Source organism: Solanum tuberosum, unplaced genomic scaffold (genome assembly GCF_000226075.1).
Source record: "Solanum tuberosum cultivar DM 1-3 516 R44 unplaced genomic scaffold, SolTub_3.0 scf00005, whole genome shotgun sequence".
Taxonomy (NCBI): Eukaryota; Viridiplantae; Streptophyta; class Magnoliopsida; order Solanales; family Solanaceae; genus Solanum; species Solanum tuberosum.
The window spans coordinates 2,934,085-2,952,370 of record NW_006238931.1 but is presented as its reverse complement, the minus strand read 5'-3'; the positions used below and the strand labels follow the sequence as shown (position 1 = coordinate 2,952,370).

Genomic DNA, 18,286 nt, shown 5'->3' with positions numbered 1-18,286 from the left:
AAATAGTTGAACATCTATTAAATATAAAATATTCTCATAAAAAATTACAAAATATGATTAACAAAATATGATAAATGTTCATGAATTACAATTCATTTCAAATTCTTCAACTTACAAAATAGAATTTATGATAAAATAACTAAAAATCTATCAAATATAAAATAGCCTTTTTTTCAATTTTTCTCCTCTTAATCTTCAATGGAGTGAATGGCTCTGGAAGGGGTGAATCCACCATATATACCACCAACATCATCAACATGTTCACCACCACTTTTATCACCAGTATCACCAATATCAACAGAATATTAACATTAACATCAACATCTGTTGCAACATCATCAGCACCACCAGTAGGTGTCTCTCTTTTGATGCCTATTGTTCCAAGCAATTCTCTTTTTATCAAATCCATCGTAGGGTCTGATTTGTGTCCATGATTCCTAGAGTTAAAAAGAATGGCATTTGCAACTATTGCTACTACGGGAACAAGTTAGGGATGCACAATTTATATACAAAAGTAATTTATATTTAAACTAATTCATAAATTATAATAGATAAAATACTTATTGTAATATTTATGTATATATTGTATTACCAACAAATGACCCATCTGTTGCAATAGATGAATCATCTGTTGGAAGAAAGCAAAATAGTAGCAAACAATTAAAAAAAATTTCAACAGATGACCCATTTATTGCAATAGATGGACCAACAAAAGCAAAACAATACCAAAAATTGAATTTTCTTCCAACATATTATCCATTTGTTGCAGCAGATGGTCATTTGTTGGAAGTAAGTAAAACAGAAGCAAACAATTAAGTTTTGTTCTAACAAATAACAAATGACATATCTGTTGCAACATATGGGTCATCTGTTTGAAGAAATCAAAACAGTACCAAACATCTAAGTTTTCTTCAAATAGATCATCCATCTCATTGCAATTGATGGGGTCAAACTGTTGGTCCAAAGCAAAACAATAGCAAACTCTTATGTTTTCTTCCAACAGATGACTCATTTATTGCAACAGATGACCCATCTATTGCAATAGATGACTCATTTATTGCAACAGATGAGTCATCTATTGCAATATATGGGTCATATATTTAAACGAAAACAAAACAGATGATCAGTTAATTTAAGTAAAGATTAATCTATAGAAGATTTACTATATCATAATGAGGATTGAAGAGATCAACAAAATCCATTTTTGTGTTATTCTTAGCAGACAACCACCTAAGAATCCTTGGTTGAGATAAGATATTGCTTTAAATGCCCAAGCCTAATGGTGTATACCCAACACATCATCTGTTTGTGGAATGACTTGTTCAGCGAGTTCCTCTAATGGTGTTTGTACTTTAGCTATTCTACTTGATTTATCAAAGACTATTCACTTGTTTTTTCTTTTGGAAGTCATTTTATCTACAAATAGAAAAAATGAAAAATGTTAACAATCAATTTGTGCATCATTAGAAAGTTAAATTAGAGGGGGGCAATTGAAAGTGTTTTTTGGTATATTTCGGCAAGCATGCACCTAAAGGCAATCACCACACAATCATTTAGTACGAACAAGTTAACACACGGATTTAGGCATGTAGTTATTTATTTATTTAATAAGATCGTGTAAGGATTATGAGCTCTCTTCTTTCACTATCTCAAATACAATGACAATTGGCAAAGGTATTCACCAAAATCCTTTCGAGTGTCAATACCGAAAGTCAATAAAAGAATGAACCAACAAGGTTACCTTACTTGTCTATGGTTAACTTTAAAAATAAAATCAAGTGAATCTCAATTATTTAAATTTGTATTCCACATGAATCAAAATTAGAGTAAAATATGCACTAAAATAACCACAAAAAATTGGATCAAAACTCCAACAGAAAATTGACCAAAACATACCAAATCAATTGTAAAAACTGCACCAAAACACCTTTGAATGGACAAGACAACGGAAACTATATTAGAATTGCACTAAACCAGCAAGAACTGAACAAAACTGATATCAAAACAATCAAAAAAATTTAACCAAAACTGCATCAAGACAGCAGCAAAAAAATGCACAAATTAGCAGCAAAAATTGCACTAAATCAGCAATCAAAACTGGAAAAAAAATTACAGCAATATCTACACTAAATCAACAGCCAAAACTTACCAAAACTGCAGCAATATCTAGACTAAACCAACAACCTAATCTGACCAAAATTGCACTAAAGCATCTGCTAAAACTACAACAAGCAGCAAATACTATACAAAAGTGATAATAAAAAGGTCCAAGATAACATTTTGATAGACTAAAAAGAATGAAATCAATAAATAAAACTTAAACTAAAAATCTCTAATTTTTTAACGGAAAACATCTACAACGATTTGTTCATTCCAGTATTTACTTTTAAAAAAATGAAACTAAAACTCCCCTTAATTTTTTACAAAAAAAAAGCTTTACCCGCAAATCGATGTTCCCTTGGCTGGTTAGAATGGAGCTGAAAAGTTAGGCGTCGGAAGTTGAAAGTTGTCGGAGAAACTGGTTGGAAGAATGGAGCAATTTCAATTTTTTGAGAAGATCGTCGTCTGCCCAGCCGGGAGAGAGGAGAACTTGTTTGAGAGAGAGGGAGTGAAAAGTTTATTTATTTAGTGAGTGGATTGTTTTGTATTTATAAAAAGATTATAAGTTTTTGAAAATATTAATTGAGTCCCTAATTAACTTAATCAACTATTTAAGTGTCTTTGACCTCTTTTTGGTCAACATTGTCACCAATAGTTAATTCAAGACTTAAAGGATACATTTCCTTCAATTTTCTCGAGAGAGTGTGTGTTTCTCTCATGTCAGAAATAAATGTTTCATTATATGATTGAATCGACATCAGCAACATGGAAGACACTTTTAAGCGCCATCGTCAAACCCTAGCCAAACTTCAATCCCTCACCACTAACGACCGCCGGCGCCCTCATGACAACGGAGATCTCAGTACAGAGGAAGGCAACTCCGAGATGTGGAACAACTTCTCCAACAGATTCCGGCAGGTGCAATCGGTGTTGAATCGGAACAGATCATTGATACAGCAAGTCAATGAAAATCATCAGTCCAGAACGAATGACAATATGGTGCAAAACGTGAGCCTGATTCAGGAGCTTAATGGCAACATTTCTAAAGTAGTTTCTCTCTATTCTTATATTTCCACCAATTTTTCAACCATGTTTGGTTAAGAAAACGACGCCATTGGAGACGAAACCAACAACCAGAGACACTACTGATGCTTCTCTTAATTGAATAATTCCCTCAATATCTTCAGAGGTCAAATTTATCTTTAACCTTTTGGTTGGCTCATAGCGTGTGTATTTCATAAGCATGTTTGTATTAAGGTTTGGGCATTTATACCGAGTCTTCAATAATGTGATGATCTGCTGAAGCTACTTGTCTACACTGCTTGAATATGTAAATATGTTGTTGTGGCAACTTCAACAACACCGCACGACTAAAGCTTGTTTGTCATAATCAATGATAACATTGCAGAACCTTCATATGTAACAAAAGACATTTTCTAGTGATGAGAACAAAATGGAAATTTCAACAACATATCTTTCTATGGTACATACAACAGAGAATTCATTCAAAATCCTTTACGAAAATAAATATAAAAGCAAAGGTTTTATTACAATTTTCATAAAAAATGAACCTTGTGTATATTCTACGCAGCAGTTGTGATCTTGTTTCAAGAGGGTTGTTTAAACTTTACAAGCAGTGAAAGTCCCATTGAACATTTCTTGACAGTGCATGAAACTGTCTTTTGCACGAGGTTCAGCACTTTAAAGCATTTGAGGCATTCTGGTACATGGAAAACTGAATCACTGAGGTAGTTCACTACTATTTGATATTCTAACTTTGCTTTTCGGGGTTTCACCTTGTCTGCCTTCAGCTTCAATTTTGTGGACAACATCCATCCCAGACAGAACCTTGCCGAAAACAACATGATGCTTGTCCAACCTAACCATGGGATGAAAGTAAACATTTTGGCAAGTAGCCCAAAATTGAAAGTTCAGTTGAAGATAAGTTGCACAAAATCAAGGACTTAGTTGAGTACCAACTAGTGGTCACAGTTGTGATAAAGGATTGAGATCCATTGGTGTCTGGTCCAGCATTCGCCATTAACAAAATACCTTTTCCCAAAACAAGTCTTTCAGTGGATAAAAAAACATTATGGCCAAAAACACTTCCTATTAAGGGAAGTGCAAGATTGAATAAAACACAAAAGATGGCAACAACCTATTACTATTAAATAGTCAAATCTCACCAGGTCCAGTGTGTTTTAGATCATAATTTCATCTGGAAAGCTTTCACCATTTATTGACTCTCCGTCTCGCCTATCACCACTGGTGAAGTCACCTCCCTGGATCATGAAGCTTGGTATGATCCTGTGGAAACTGCTACCTTTGTAATGGAGAGGCTTCCCGGCTTTCCCTGTTCCTTTTTCCCGGCCCTACAAGTTGAGTGATACATGTTTGCCATATTGGTAACTTCAGTATTAGTGATCATAATGGATGTTAATGCAGTAGAAAGGTGGTGAGGCTTCATCATCTTTATGCATTAATTTTCCATCTATACGACCCTCCTTGTCTGACGTCATTCTAGTCACAAGACCCCCCACCCTCCTAAATTATTCTATCTTTCTTTCTGCAACTTCATTTTGTTGGGGATAGTAAGGTATCGTTAGAGGGCGGCGAATTCCATGAGATTGACAAAAGTCATTAAATTCTTTTGAAGTGAATTCGCCTCCTCTATCGGACCTTAATGCTTTTATTTCGCAATCACTTTCTTTTCTACAAGTGCTTTGAAATTTTTAAAAGCAACAAAAACTTCAAATTTTTGCTTCAATAAAGAGCAAGAAGTATTTACTTTTACCAAAAGAAGGTGGATCGATTGGACCACACACATCGATGTGTACAAGTTGAAGTGGCTTACTTGTTCTTGATGTAGTCTCCTTTGGAAAACTCCTCCTTGCATATTTTCCAAGAAGACAAGCTTCACACAACTGATTTGGATGGTTGATTGACGGAATCCCATCAACCATGTTCTTGTCTCCCATTGATTTAAGTGCTTCAAAGTTCAAGTGCCCAAATCGCATATGTCAACACCATGATCATCTTGCACATTAGCCTTCAAACACTTTGCATCGATGATTTTAAGATTCAAAGGGAACAACCTATGCTTTGCCATATGCACTTTAGCAATTAAGTTGTTACTTGAATCTCTAAGCAAAAGATGCATATTTTCCATATGAATATCATATCTTTTTTCAAGAAGTTGACCCAAACTCAAAATATTATTTTTCAATTTTGCCACATAATAAATTTGTCAATCAATTTTTGACCACCATCTTTACAGGATATCAGAATCGTACCTATCCCTTCAATTTAGATTTTTGAGGTATCTCCAAAAGACATATTACCTTTCACCGTCTTCTTTATCTCCACAAACTTGTCTTTGTGGCCACACATATGATTGCTTGCCATTGTTAAAATACGATGAACTGGTATGCAATCATATGTATCTTCTTCTATGAGTCCTAATAACAATGTTGACTTAACTTCGTCTTTGTTGTTGTCAACAAGATCAACTTTCTCTTCAACATTATTACGACATTTTCAAGAGTAATGTCCAATTTTATGACAGTTATAACACACAATTTTAGATTTGTTATACCTCATTTGGTACTTTGATAGGCTCCACATCCTCTACCCCTCGTTGACCAAGGTCACGACCTCTAAATAACTGGTGACTTTTATCTTCATAATTGAATTTGTTGATATAACTTCTTCCTCTTCCACGGCCTCCACGGCCTCGTCATTGTCCATTTCCTTCGTAACTTTTCGCACCTTCAAATCCTTTGAAGGCTGCCTGAGTTTTAAGAAGTGGCTCTTCTTTTCTCCTTTTCATTTTTTCTTCGTGGGATTGTATAGAACCTTCCAATTGCTCTATTATAATAGAGTCTAAATGTAACACCTCGTAATTTAGTGAGTTGAACTAGTGAGTTCTAGAGCCTTTGGTAAGAGTTTTGGAGTGTCGTATGAGGGTTAAAACTTGTAAAAATGGCTCCCGTACTTAGAATAGGGGTTCTAGGGGTTAAACGTCCGGGTACGACCCCCTAAGGACCACCCGAGGGGTCTTTGAAGGGGACCCCAAAACAGTCCCAAAAATCTGGAAAAAAGTGTGACCTACGGATGGCCATCTACGGCCAGTAGATCAGACCACGTCCAGTAAGTCATGGGCGTAGGTCAAGGCTTGTGCAGGTCTGCAACTTCCAGCCTCAGTCTCTAACCATGAGACCAAATGACGGCCAGTAGACCCATCCACGGTCCGTGGATGGGTGGGCATGGATGTTGCCTGTTTTTAAGATTTTTAGTCTTAGTTAGGTGTTTGGGAATTAAATAGGTAATTAATTAGGGGTTAAGGGAGGTCGGTTAGTTAGTTAATTAATCACCTATTTAAGCTAATAAGACCCTAAACTAAATCATTAAATCATTATAACCCAAGACCCCAAATCAAAACCCAACTACTCTTCTCTCTAAGAATCTTCTCTCTAGAACCTCCATTGAAGAACAAAGAAAGAGATCAAGGAAAGCTAGAAGGAAGGAGTTTTTCAATACGAATTTGGAAGGATTCTACACCTAAGGTATGGGAGTTCTTCATGCTTGGGAAGCTCTCACCCCAATAGCCCTTTCAAAAGCTTTTAACTCAATCCTAGAAAACTCAATTAGTTAAGGTTTCAACTCAACTCCATGGATTCCTTTTAAAGTGGCTTTTAAAGGTTGAATTATGTTTGTTTGTGAATGTATGATTGATTTTATATAACTTTAACTCGAAATCCTTCAAGAATCTATGAGACCCCCAACTCTAGCTATGGTTCTTCTTTACATTATGTGATGGTTTTGCAAGTTGGTCCAATTGATTGAATGTGAGTTAATTATGATGTAATTGCATGATCTAAGTATGATTTTAAATGTATACTTGATTAACCTAAGATTCCTAAGGTGAATTGATATAGTCTAGGGTTGTGCCATGAAAGAGGCTAGTTGAGGGTTTAAATGGGATCCTCCTAGAATGATGAAATTCTTCATGTAATGCCTTAGATTAGATCACCTAGACTCGAATTGGTTTAAGGTAATGCTTCTAAACATAAATTGACTTGATCATGATACTATATACATGTTTATGAATATTTGGAGTATAAAGTGTCAATCATGATGTGACTAAGGTATTGATGAGTTGTTGGATCATGGTATTCCCTTATCTAATGTGCTATTGCTATATGTTTGGGATGAGTTGGTCCATAGCCCTCGAAGGGCATATTATGAAGGTTTGTGTATGTTGACAAGGTTGTGTGTGAACTTATGATTTACTTTGAAAGTGAAGATCCTATGACTATTGTGTAAATTGAGGTATTGTTGTAAAGGTCATTCTTCCCTTACCCTTACACTTGATTATGTATGAATTGTCTAGAATGATGATAATCTTGTTGTTGTGCCATTGCAAGGACAATTACACACACACACTCCATGCATAAATATGATTATGATGTATCAATGGTGTTAATTGAAAGTATAGTTCTCATATGCACCTTTACACATTATTATGCATGAAATGTACATGACTATGATGATCCTATTGTGTTGATTGAAAGTCCATTCTCATGAGAACACATGATCTTGGTGTGAAAGTTATTCTCACATACTAATTATGATTCTAAAGTTGAAAGTACATTCTCACTTTTAATGAATTTATGAGCTATTTTATGAATTGTATTGAATGAAGGGTAGAGCACTCCTTCACACATGTAAATACAATTCAAGACTAATGACATATAATTTGGGAAATAATGCTTAGTACCGAGTGGATATGAATCAACCTTATAGCTATACATTTAGTTCTACCTTAAGCAAGTCGGACACCTTCTTTCAGTGTGGGGTTACACGACACCGAATTTCATGTAGCTCACATGGATAATGTAATGTATGTGAGTTGCCTTATGGGTTGCATTTTCCAACTATTTCAAAGATGACGTTCAAAAATGGCATATAGCATGATTTCAAATGAAATGTCCCTTTTTATGCATGTTTTAAGGTTTTGTGCATGGCCTCCATACTTAGTACTTTTTGTGCTAACCCCATCTTTCTACATTTTCTATTAAGCGTAGGCTTTGGAGATATTGGATTCCATTCTCGTGGCTAGGTTCATAGGAGATCAAGAAAAGAAGATTGGTGAGTCCTCATTGTATTCGAGGGCTTGACCATATGTCATTTATTGTCTTTCTTTTATGTTTTAGACTTTGGTTGCAAGGGCTATGTCCCTAAGATTGTATTTCAAGAGTTTTATTCCAAGTATCATAGATGGTTTGAGACATAGTGTCATAGATTCTTTTTCATTTTATAAGAGACTTCGATTCTAAAAAAAAGTTTTAAATTTCGCACTATTTTTTTTTATAACTGAGAAATCCATTTGTGATCCGCCCTTTGGACCAATCACAGCCTTCTAAACTCCGCACTATTTTCCTATGCTTTTATGCTCATGTATGCTATGAGACTTGTATGCGACCCCTTCGGGGTCAATTACTCCGTGTTACTTCAGGATATTTTCTACCACACACACATCATCTACTTCCTCTACGTATCTTCTCAGTTGATTCACCACACCCATCAATCTTGAACCAGAAATCCGAAATGGATTTAGATTCTTTCATTTTTAAAACTTCAAAATCAGTTCTTAGAGTTTGAAGTTTTATTTTCTTTACTTTATCAATTCCTTGGAGAGAATTTTGTAAAATCTCACAAGCTTCTTTTGAGGTGGTTGCATCAGCCACCTTCTCAAACATGCCATCATCCAAACATTGATGGATAAGAGTGAGGGCATGTTGATCTTTCTTTCTTGTCTTTAACAAGATCTCCTTTTCATTTGGAGACAAAGTTTTCTCATTAACGGGTTTTGTATACCTTTTGTCTACAATGTCCCAAACATCTTGAGAGTCAAGAATGACTTTCATTCGTAGATACCATTTGTCATAATTTTCTCTTGTGAGACGCAGGTACTGAAAGGATAACGGACTATTATTTGTCATGGCTCTGATACCACGTTGTTGGAAAAAATGATAATCACACACATGATAATGTCCAAACTAAATAACAATATGAAGAGAGTAACAACGACACCAAATATTAAAATTGGGTAAATATCATACCCGAATAAGTAATACAATAATATTGATAAAAAACTTAGTAGTGTAAAAAAACTACTACTCAACACTCTTTTATTTCTTAAAACTCACAATAATATTACTTCTACACTATTTTCTCACAAACTAGGAAATAGCCTGTGGATTACTCTCTCTACTCTTTGTTGCTTCTTTATTTTAGTGTGTCTTCAAGTGTTCAATTACTACTCTATTTATAGAGTTTTTAACCTCTTGATTGCATCATTAGTGACATAAATGTGGCAGCCAATTTCTACAAAGTTTGGCTGTCAAACTCTACCAAACTTTGATTATCAACTTCCACAAATGTGACTGTCAACTTTCACATTTGTGGCTAATAATTTCAACAAGTGTGGCTATCAAATTAGTTGTTGGCAAGCTTTTGTTCTCACATCTCTCTAATAGATATTCCTAATTGCTTGCTCACTTTTCTCTATTTCAATTTGTTTTGTTATACATAAATAATATTTTTTGTTAGTCTTAAAATTTTAATTTTTCATGTAATATATTTAATCAAATTAATTAAAAAATATTTTTATACATCACAAAATTAAAAGATTTGCTCTTTTGCTTTGTTAAATTTCATGCAAAATTAAATGAAAGACAAATATTTATTTGTCTCATATTAATTGATCATTTTTTTATATGTAAGAAATCATAAATAAGAAGATAATTTTACAAATATATTTCTTTAAGAACCAAATGTGAACACTTTTAAAAAAATTAATTGCAAAGATAATATAGAAAAAAATAATTAATATTTTTTTGATTTAGTAAGCTGGACAAGTAATATAAGATATTCCCTCCGTTCACTTTTACTTGTCACGGTTTGACTGGACACACCCATTAAGAAAATAATTGATGATATCGATATTTTATCAAACTATCCCCTATTAAATCATGTTTTGTAAAATGATTTGAAAAATAAGTATTTAATACTGAGGGTAAAACATAAAAAAAAAATTATATTTTCTTGATATTTCAAAAGTAACAATTAAAAATAAAAACATATTTTAAATATAAGTGACAAATAAAAATAAACAGATGAAATAATTATTTTTAATAAGATGATTTATTAATACGGGAGGAATATAATATTGAAGTTATAGTGGAAAACACTGGGAAGATTTGAAATGGTGACTTTTTGCACTTTTTCATTATTTAATACCGTCCAATAAGCCTTTGTAATAAGATATTTTTGGCCAAAACTTACCCGAATTCTCTTCCTCTGCGCGTGGCCAGCAATCCTTCACCTTCTTTCTAATTTCTCTCCTTTAGGCCAAATCAAGGATGTCGCGTGAATGAGCACAGCCAAGCCAAATCATGGTTAGTCATCTCTGTGAGCTGCAACAACCACAACCAAATGAAGAAAATATCTAATCTGCACAAGATATGTATGCACCTCACCTCCCCAGAGACTAGAGAGAGTGTGTGTTTCTCTCATGTCAGAAATAAACGTTTCATTATATGATTGAATCGACATCAGCAACATGGAAGACACCTTTAAGCGCCATCGTCAAACCCTAGCCAAACCTAAATCCCTCACCACTAACGACCGCCGGCGCCCTCATGACAACGGAGACCTTAGTATAGAGGAAGGCAACTCCGAGATGTGGAACAACTTCTCCAACAGATTCCGGCAGGTGCAATCGGTGTTGGATCGGAACAGATCGCTGATACAGCAAGTCAACGAAAACCATCAGTCCAGAACCAACGACAATATGGTGCAGAACGTGAGCCTCATTCAGGAGCTTAATGGCAACATTTCTAAAGTTGTTTCTCTCTATTCTGATATTTCCACCAATTTTTCAACCATGTTTGGTCAAGAACACGACGCCATTGGAGACGAAACCAACAACCGGAGACACCACTGATGCTTCTCTTAATTTTATTTTATCTTCTCCGATCTACGTACCATTAATAGTTTTTAAAAGTTGATGTTGTTCATACTCTTATCGAAATGAAAGCATAGTCGAATTTATGCGTGTGTATTTCATAAGCATGTTTGTATTAAGGTTTGAGCATTTATTACCGAGTCTTCAAGAATGCGATGATCTGCTACTTGTCTTCACTGTTTGGCATAGTCATGAAAATATTGCTAAACTTTAGTATGTAACAAAGACATTTTCTGGCAATGAGAACAAAATGGAAATTTCAACAACATATCTTTTTATGTTACATACAACAAAGAATTTATTCAAAATCCTTTACGAAAATAAATATAAAAGCAAAAGTTTTATAACAATTTTCATAAAATGAGCCTTGTCTATTCAGAGCAGCAGCTGTGATCCTATTTCAAGAGGGTTGGTTTAACTTTACAAGCGGCGGAAGTCCCATAGCACATTTCTTGACAGTGTATGAAACTGGATTTAGAGCGAGGTTAAGCACTTTCAAGCATTTGAGGTATTCTGGTACATGGAAAATTTAATCACTGAGGTAGTTCACCACTATTTGATATTCTAACTTTGCTTTTCGGGGTTCCACTTTGTCTGCCTTCAGCTTCAATTTTGTGGACAACATCCATCCCAGACAGCACCTTCCCAAAAACAACATGATGCTTGTCCAACCTAACCATGGGACGGAAGTAAACATTTTGACAAGTAGCCCAAAATTGAAAGTTCAGTTGAAGATAAGTTGCACAAAATCAAGGATTTAGTTGAGTACCAGCTAGTGGTTACAGTTGTGATAAAGAATTGAGATCCGTTGGTGTCTGGTCCAGCATTCGCCATTGACAAAATACCTTTTTCCAAATCAACTGTCTTTCAGTGGATAGAAAACATTCTGGCCAAAAACACTTCCAATTAAGGGAAGTGCAAGATCGAATAAAACACAAAAGATACAAAAGATGGCAACAACCAATTATTAATGAATAGTCAGATCTCACCAGGTTCAGTGTGTTTTAGATCAAAGTTTTCATCTGGAAAGCTTTCACCATATATTGACTCTCCACCTCGCCCATCACCACGGGTGAAGTCGCCTCCCTGGATCATGAAGCTTGGTATGATCCTGTGGAAACTGCTACCTTTGTAATGGAGAGGCTTGCCAGCTTTCCCTGTTCCTTTTTCCCCTACAAGTTGAGTGATAAATGTTTGCCAGATTGGTAACTTCAGTATTCGTGTGCATAACGGATGTTAATGCAGTAGAAAGGTGGTGAGGTTTCATTATCTTTGCATTAATTTTCCATCTATACAACCCTCGTTGTCTGATGTCATTCTAGCCACGAGACACCCCTTCCCCTCCCCTAAATAACTAACAAGCAGTATCTGAACTCTGAAATGGTTCAAGTCTAGAACAGATATTTAGGAGAAGATGAATGCTAAAAGGGACTTCATAGAAACAAATAGATAACAAAAAAACCCTCATGCAAATGTAGATGTGTGTCTTGAAATAAACCAGTCAAGGAAGAAAGAGCAAATTGGCCCTTGCATCAGCAATGACCTGTGCCAATTAGAAGTATCTGCTTTTGGCTCCAATATACCTTACAGCATGGACATGAGTTTAATCCTTTACAGTATAGGATTTCTCTTTCTATCTCAAGTGTAATGAAAGAATTCTTCTGTTTTTTTTTTCTTTTGTCAATAAACTACAACTAGCTTTGGTATCCCTTTTATTTCATTGCCGGTTCACTTGTAAAGTAAGTCATGTTATCCAAGAGCACAAAGTTATAAGAATTTCCAGAACGGTATCCTCATTAACATGATGTTCAGATAAAGAGTACTGTAGTGGATCTGAATCTCTTGAAAAAAATGAAACTCAAGGGAACAAAAGTTTATTGGTTACCTGTGCAAAGAGCTCTGAAGTTTTCTGCAGAAAAAATTAAATATACAGCAATCTCATCAATGCAGTTTACAAGATAATGTACAATGCCAAAAAGAGCCAACATAATTCAGCACAAGATGGAGTACCCGCTGTCTTTGGGACAGTTTTCCCAAAGAGGCCCATGACAATACGACCTGAAAGGAAAGCAATCGATGTGTTCAAGATTAGTTCAGAAGAAAACCAAAACAAATCACAAGAAACTCTTCCACCTATGACTACAACTGAAATAGATCTGGCAATCTTTAACAATCCTGCTCTAACTACATTAGATTTATCTGGAATTATATGTCTTATGAACAACTTGGTAAGAACAAAAAATCTAAGCTGAATACATATGCGGACCTTGAACTGGCCAGGGTCACAATTTTTCAAAAATATTTTCACAAGAAAAACAAGTTCCTTAAAGATAAGGAAAATGACTTCTCTGGTGAAAGTATGGAAAGTATGGAGAACAAGTTTTATAAGTGACATTTGATTGTCTCCTCCCCACCCCCCACCTACCCCAACCCTTATAGTGTTTGCATAGATTAGTAATTTGCTAAACACAAGAAATTAAGTAAGAATTACTTATTTTCAAGGAAAACCTTTTTTTTTAAAAAAAAAATTCTAACTCGAAAATGTGTTATTTCATACCAAACACATCTTTAGTGACAACGTCCACCCCCATAAGCTTGCAAGCTAATTTGACCAAAAGTCCTGATTGATCCAATGCATCACCATGATTCTACTCCATCCATAATTCACCACGCATGCTAATATTTTTTCTCTAAAGTCAACATCTAATTGGATTTCTTCAACATATTGTAAATATAAATTTCCTTATTACTTTTTTCTTAGTCATGAAATAAAATTTGAAAGGCAACACAGATTGCAAGTGAGTAATGTGACAACTAGATAACATTCCACTTGAAAACGTGATACATTATTTCGCCAGGAACAAGGGTAGATTGTACATATCTGTTATCTTAAAACAATGTAAGGTTGTTTGATTCATGTAGCTATGAAGGAATTACTAAGCATGAATCGGTCATACGATAAATAATATAACAGGAATTGTTAGTATGAATTTCTCTTATCACAACTATATGTCCTTTACATACTTGACTTTTGAAATGCATTACTGAAGCTGAGAGTCTATCGGAAACAATCTCTCTACCTTCACAAGGTAGGGGTAAGGCTGTGTACATACCACCCTCCCCAAACCCCACTTGAGGGATTACACTGGATAGCCATTTTTTGAATTGTTATGCATGATTACTAAAATATAAAATGTTATGCAAGTTACCTACTTTAAGATATTTTTGTATTTAGATACTTTATGTATTGCTAATACATATATTCTTATTCCATGTTATATCATCCATAAAATAATACATAGATTCCCTCATAAGTTATGCATGTAATAAGTTTAATACTACCAACCAAACTTTGTATAAATCGAGCGAGATTATTTATGCAGCCCGCCAAACACTATTATTTTGTGCACCGATTTTTTTTCTTATGAGACTTTTGTAGTCATAATTTAGTGCAACGGTACCTTTATTAATGCAACCAACCTAACATCCATGGACATGAAGGCTAACTGACCTCCCATCTTGAAGAGGATACCACTGCAACATAATTCCATCTGCTAATATCATGTACGTGGTGAGTGAAATTGTGATGCATTTTGTACCCCGTTCTAATAAGAAATCTTAAAACATTGGCCCTAACCATTTAACCATAAAAGCTCCCTCGTTCATTTCTCAAACTTTCGTTTTCCTTTTTCTTTCTGGTCAGACATGAAAAAGGAGAGAAGTCCAAGAGTAAAAGCCACCAGTATAATTAGAAAAGTTCATGCCAGGGGTAAAGCTTAGCTTCCACAGTTCAATTATCAAATCAATCCATGATAAATTTTGTGCAGAACAATGCAAAAATTCATTACAACAGGAACATAAACAGAAAAGTAAGATCTAGCATTTACCCATTCTGAATTTTTTTCTTTTGAAGAACAAAACAAAGTTATCTACAATTCTATATCATTCTCGGCAAACGATAAAACTTGATCAAACTATAAAGCCATTTTTTTTGTTTCTATATATGGCTGTGGCAGGATAAATGAAGAAGGAAAAATACCAGTAGGTTTTCCATTAATTTCGACATCAAAGTATACTTTATGTGTCACCCGCTCCAAATCCTCTGATGTTTTTGCCTACAACAATTATAATGACGAAATGTGTTTTCATATTCTGAAGTAAAAATTAAGTAATCAATAATTCGAAATCCTATGGTTTGGAGTCAACAAAATACTAATCTGTAACATGTAAACACAAAATTGAACCTCGTCATTCCGCTCGATTGTAATGTCTTTACCATCTGAGGAGACTCCTGTATTACCTAATCGGTTCTGACAATATACAATTAACAACACAAGTAATGTTAGTAGTAGAAGAGAACAAGTCAGAAAGAGAAGAGTGGTGAAAAATACCAGAATGAAAATTAGGGTTCCGAATAAAACCAGAACCCAGACAACAAGGAAAGGAGATAATTTGTTTCTGTTCGCCATTTTCTTTTCCTCCAAAGTCTTCACTGTAGGTCGGAACTGATCCAATTTAAACAGTAGGGAAGATCAAATGTATTTAAACTTTGACCTCAGTTGTGTAATTTGAGTGGGTACAAATAGTTGCTTAAATTATTACTCCCTTGTTCCACTTTTAACCGCCATGGTTTTTTTTAGAGTCAAATTATAAAAATTTGAGTAATATTTTAGCATGTATTTTTTCATTATATTGAAATGTTAAAAATTGCAATTCATAGTACTTTTCGTATAGTTTTTGAATATCTAATTTTTTTGTTTAAAATATCGAATTAATGTAATTTAATTTAACTTTGAAAATTAGTCAAATTATTTTTTGAAAAGCGCAACATTACAATTAAAAGCGGACAAAAGAAGTATAAAGTTGAAAAAAAATGCGTGCATCCTACGTGATAAATTATATGAGATGCACGTATTCTATCTCATAAACTACGTGAGATTTGTAATGTAGGACACATATATGTACTTATTCAATTTTATTATAATTTGGGAAAGGGATGACATATTCCTTAATTTTATCATTTGAAGTTGATATACTCTTTGTTTTAAAAGTGACTTACATACATTTCTATCATTATAAAATTACTCACATATATCCCTATCGTTACAAAAGAGGCTCACATATACTATTTTATCTAATGGAAGTGGAAAAAATAAATTTAATTTTTTTTTTTTTTTTTTTGAAAAAAATCATGTAGGGGGGTATATATGATTTTTTGTTATACATTATTATTTTTTTACTTTTTTGATTATCAATATTTGAGTTTCTTATTCTTATTCTATTTTTTTCTTTTATTCTTTAGTATAAAAATATGAGAAATGAAAAAATAGCGAATGGAAAATGAGAAAAAGTAAAAAAAAAATTAAAACTTATTTCTTTCGGATATGTTGAAATTTATTTTTTGTATTTGTACAAAAATCGAGGCATATAAGATAAATTATACAAGAAAGTTAGTGAAAAATAAATTTGACCATCAAAATAATAAGAGAAAATACATAAAATCCCCCCTGAACTTGGCAGCAAAACTTACTTTAGCACTTTAACTTTACATATAATTATTTACCCCCCCTAGTTTCATTTCAAGTGAATTTAAATCCACCCTAAGTTTATAAGACCAGTCTCACAATGGCAAGTGTATTCCACACGCGCCATGTCATCGACATGTCAGTGCCACATTGATAATTATTTTAATTTTGAGTTTTTTATTTCTTTTTTTGTTTTCTTAATTCACAATTTTAGAAAGGAAAAAGAAAAAGAAAATTAATCCAAGATTATTAAAAAAAAAAGATCAAACTCCACAGATCCAAAATTCTCAAGACCATTTCACTAAAAACATTCAATCTTTAAGGCACGTTATCAAAGTAAATACATAGTTATAACTAAAAATTTAATTTGATATGAAAAAATTATAAATTTTTCACTAAAAAGAGCTTTAAATTCATCAAATCAATAAACACTTTCATAAGTAGTGATCTTAATGCAATAATAAGTAGTTGATTTTTTTCATTTTTTTCGTTGTTCATCACATCTAAGAATAAGTGAGAATAATTTGAAATTATTCTCATTTAGTGATGGAAAATAAATGGGGGTATGAATATTCCGAAGAAGGAGAAAGAAGAGGGAGAAAGAGGTTCATCGAAGAAGAAGAAGAAAGGGATGATGCAGGTGGTGGCCGAGGCAGTGGAGTTCGAAAAAAGAAGAAAGAGGGGTGCGGATGGAGGGTTCGAAGAAGGAGAAATAGGGTGAAGGTGAAGGATTTAGAAGAAAGAAAAAGAAAGTGGGGAGTTCGAAAAAGAAAATGAGGAGGTGGTGCAGGTGGTGGTTGAGGGTGGCAATGGGTGGTGGGTGTGAGGAAGAAAAAGGGCTAGGGTTGTTGTTGGATAAAGGTGGTGGGGTGTGAGGAAGATGAAGAGAAAAATTCTTATTGGCTGAAAAGAAAATAAAAGTAGCTCAATTATTATTTTTCTCTTTAATTTTTAACTTTTTACGCGCTTTTTATTATTATTTGCCACATCAGCCATTAAGGGGGTATTTAATTCACTTGAAAGTTGTTTAGGGGGGTATTTGAACGCCCCTTGTGGTTAAAATATTAGAGTACGTTTTGCAGCCAAGATCAGGGGGGATTTGATGTATTTCCTCAATTAATAAATTCAAATTAGGTGTGAATCAAAGAAGCCAAAAATTACATGTGAGAAGGTCAAATAAAGCCCTACGTGAATGTTTTTTAATAAATTAATTTTTTCACCTCCGTTAGAGAAAAATGATATATGTGAGTCATTTGTGTAACAATAAGAGTATATGAGAGTCATTTTTTATAACGTGGGTACTATATCATCTTTAAATGACAAAGTTGAGGATATATTAGACTTTTTCCCTTATAATTTTCGTAAATACTTCTACATATTCAAAATTAGAAGGCATAAATATCAATTAAAGCTAAGTCAAATGACATATTTATATATTATGCCAAAAATTTATAAAAACGACAAAAAGTTTAGTTGTTGTACCATGTTTTTGGGAGTCCATTGTGTTTTTCATGAAGGAAAAAATGGAATACAAATAATCAACGGAAAAGGGTCAAAATTGCCCCTAAACTATGTGAAATAGACCACTTATACCCTCCATTACATTTTGGGATCAAAAATACCCCCGCCG

General features: G+C 33.9%; 4 protein-coding genes across 4 annotated transcripts; 2 read left to right on the top strand and 2 right to left on the bottom strand.

Annotated features, from left to right (window-relative positions):
- The first annotated feature begins 2,709 nt into the window (after positions 1–2,709).
- Positions 2,710–3,361, top strand: LOC107060485 (protein EARLY FLOWERING 4-like). The gene has a single exon (XM_015308454.1). It carries the CDS (start codon positions 2,866–2,868, stop codon positions 3,199–3,201), a length of 336 nt encoding a protein of 111 aa, XP_015163940.1. The 5' UTR covers positions 2,710–2,865; the 3' UTR covers positions 3,202–3,361.
- Positions 3,362–3,840: 479 nt separating this feature from the next.
- LOC102586749 (peptidyl-prolyl cis-trans isomerase CYP19-4-like) lies at positions 3,841–5,505 on the bottom strand. The gene is made up of 5 exons (XM_015308589.1): positions 5,442–5,505; positions 4,938–5,089; positions 4,334–4,472; positions 4,077–4,209; positions 3,841–3,979 (listed from the first exon to the last, which is right to left on the bottom strand). The coding sequence occupies exons 1-5, from the start codon at positions 5,503–5,505 to the stop codon at positions 3,841–3,843; spliced, it is 627 nt and encodes a 208-aa protein (XP_015164075.1).
- Positions 5,506–10,421: 4,916 nt separating this feature from the next.
- On the top strand, positions 10,422–11,225 carry LOC102603103 (protein EARLY FLOWERING 4-like). The gene has a single exon (XM_006338787.2). It carries the CDS (start codon positions 10,727–10,729, stop codon positions 11,108–11,110), a length of 384 nt encoding a protein of 127 aa, XP_006338849.1. The 5' UTR covers positions 10,422–10,726; the 3' UTR covers positions 11,111–11,225.
- A 135-nt stretch (positions 11,226–11,360) lies between these two features.
- Positions 11,361–15,674, bottom strand: LOC102602764 (peptidyl-prolyl cis-trans isomerase CYP19-4-like). The gene is made up of 8 exons (XM_006338786.2): positions 15,523–15,674; positions 15,376–15,441; positions 15,171–15,246; positions 13,142–13,189; positions 13,017–13,040; positions 12,121–12,303; positions 11,901–11,976; positions 11,361–11,803 (listed from the first exon to the last, which is right to left on the bottom strand). The coding sequence occupies exons 1-8, from the start codon at positions 15,598–15,600 to the stop codon at positions 11,665–11,667; spliced, it is 690 nt and encodes a 229-aa protein (XP_006338848.1). The 5' UTR covers positions 15,601–15,674; the 3' UTR covers positions 11,361–11,664.
- Positions 15,675–18,286: the final 2,612 nt, after the last annotated feature.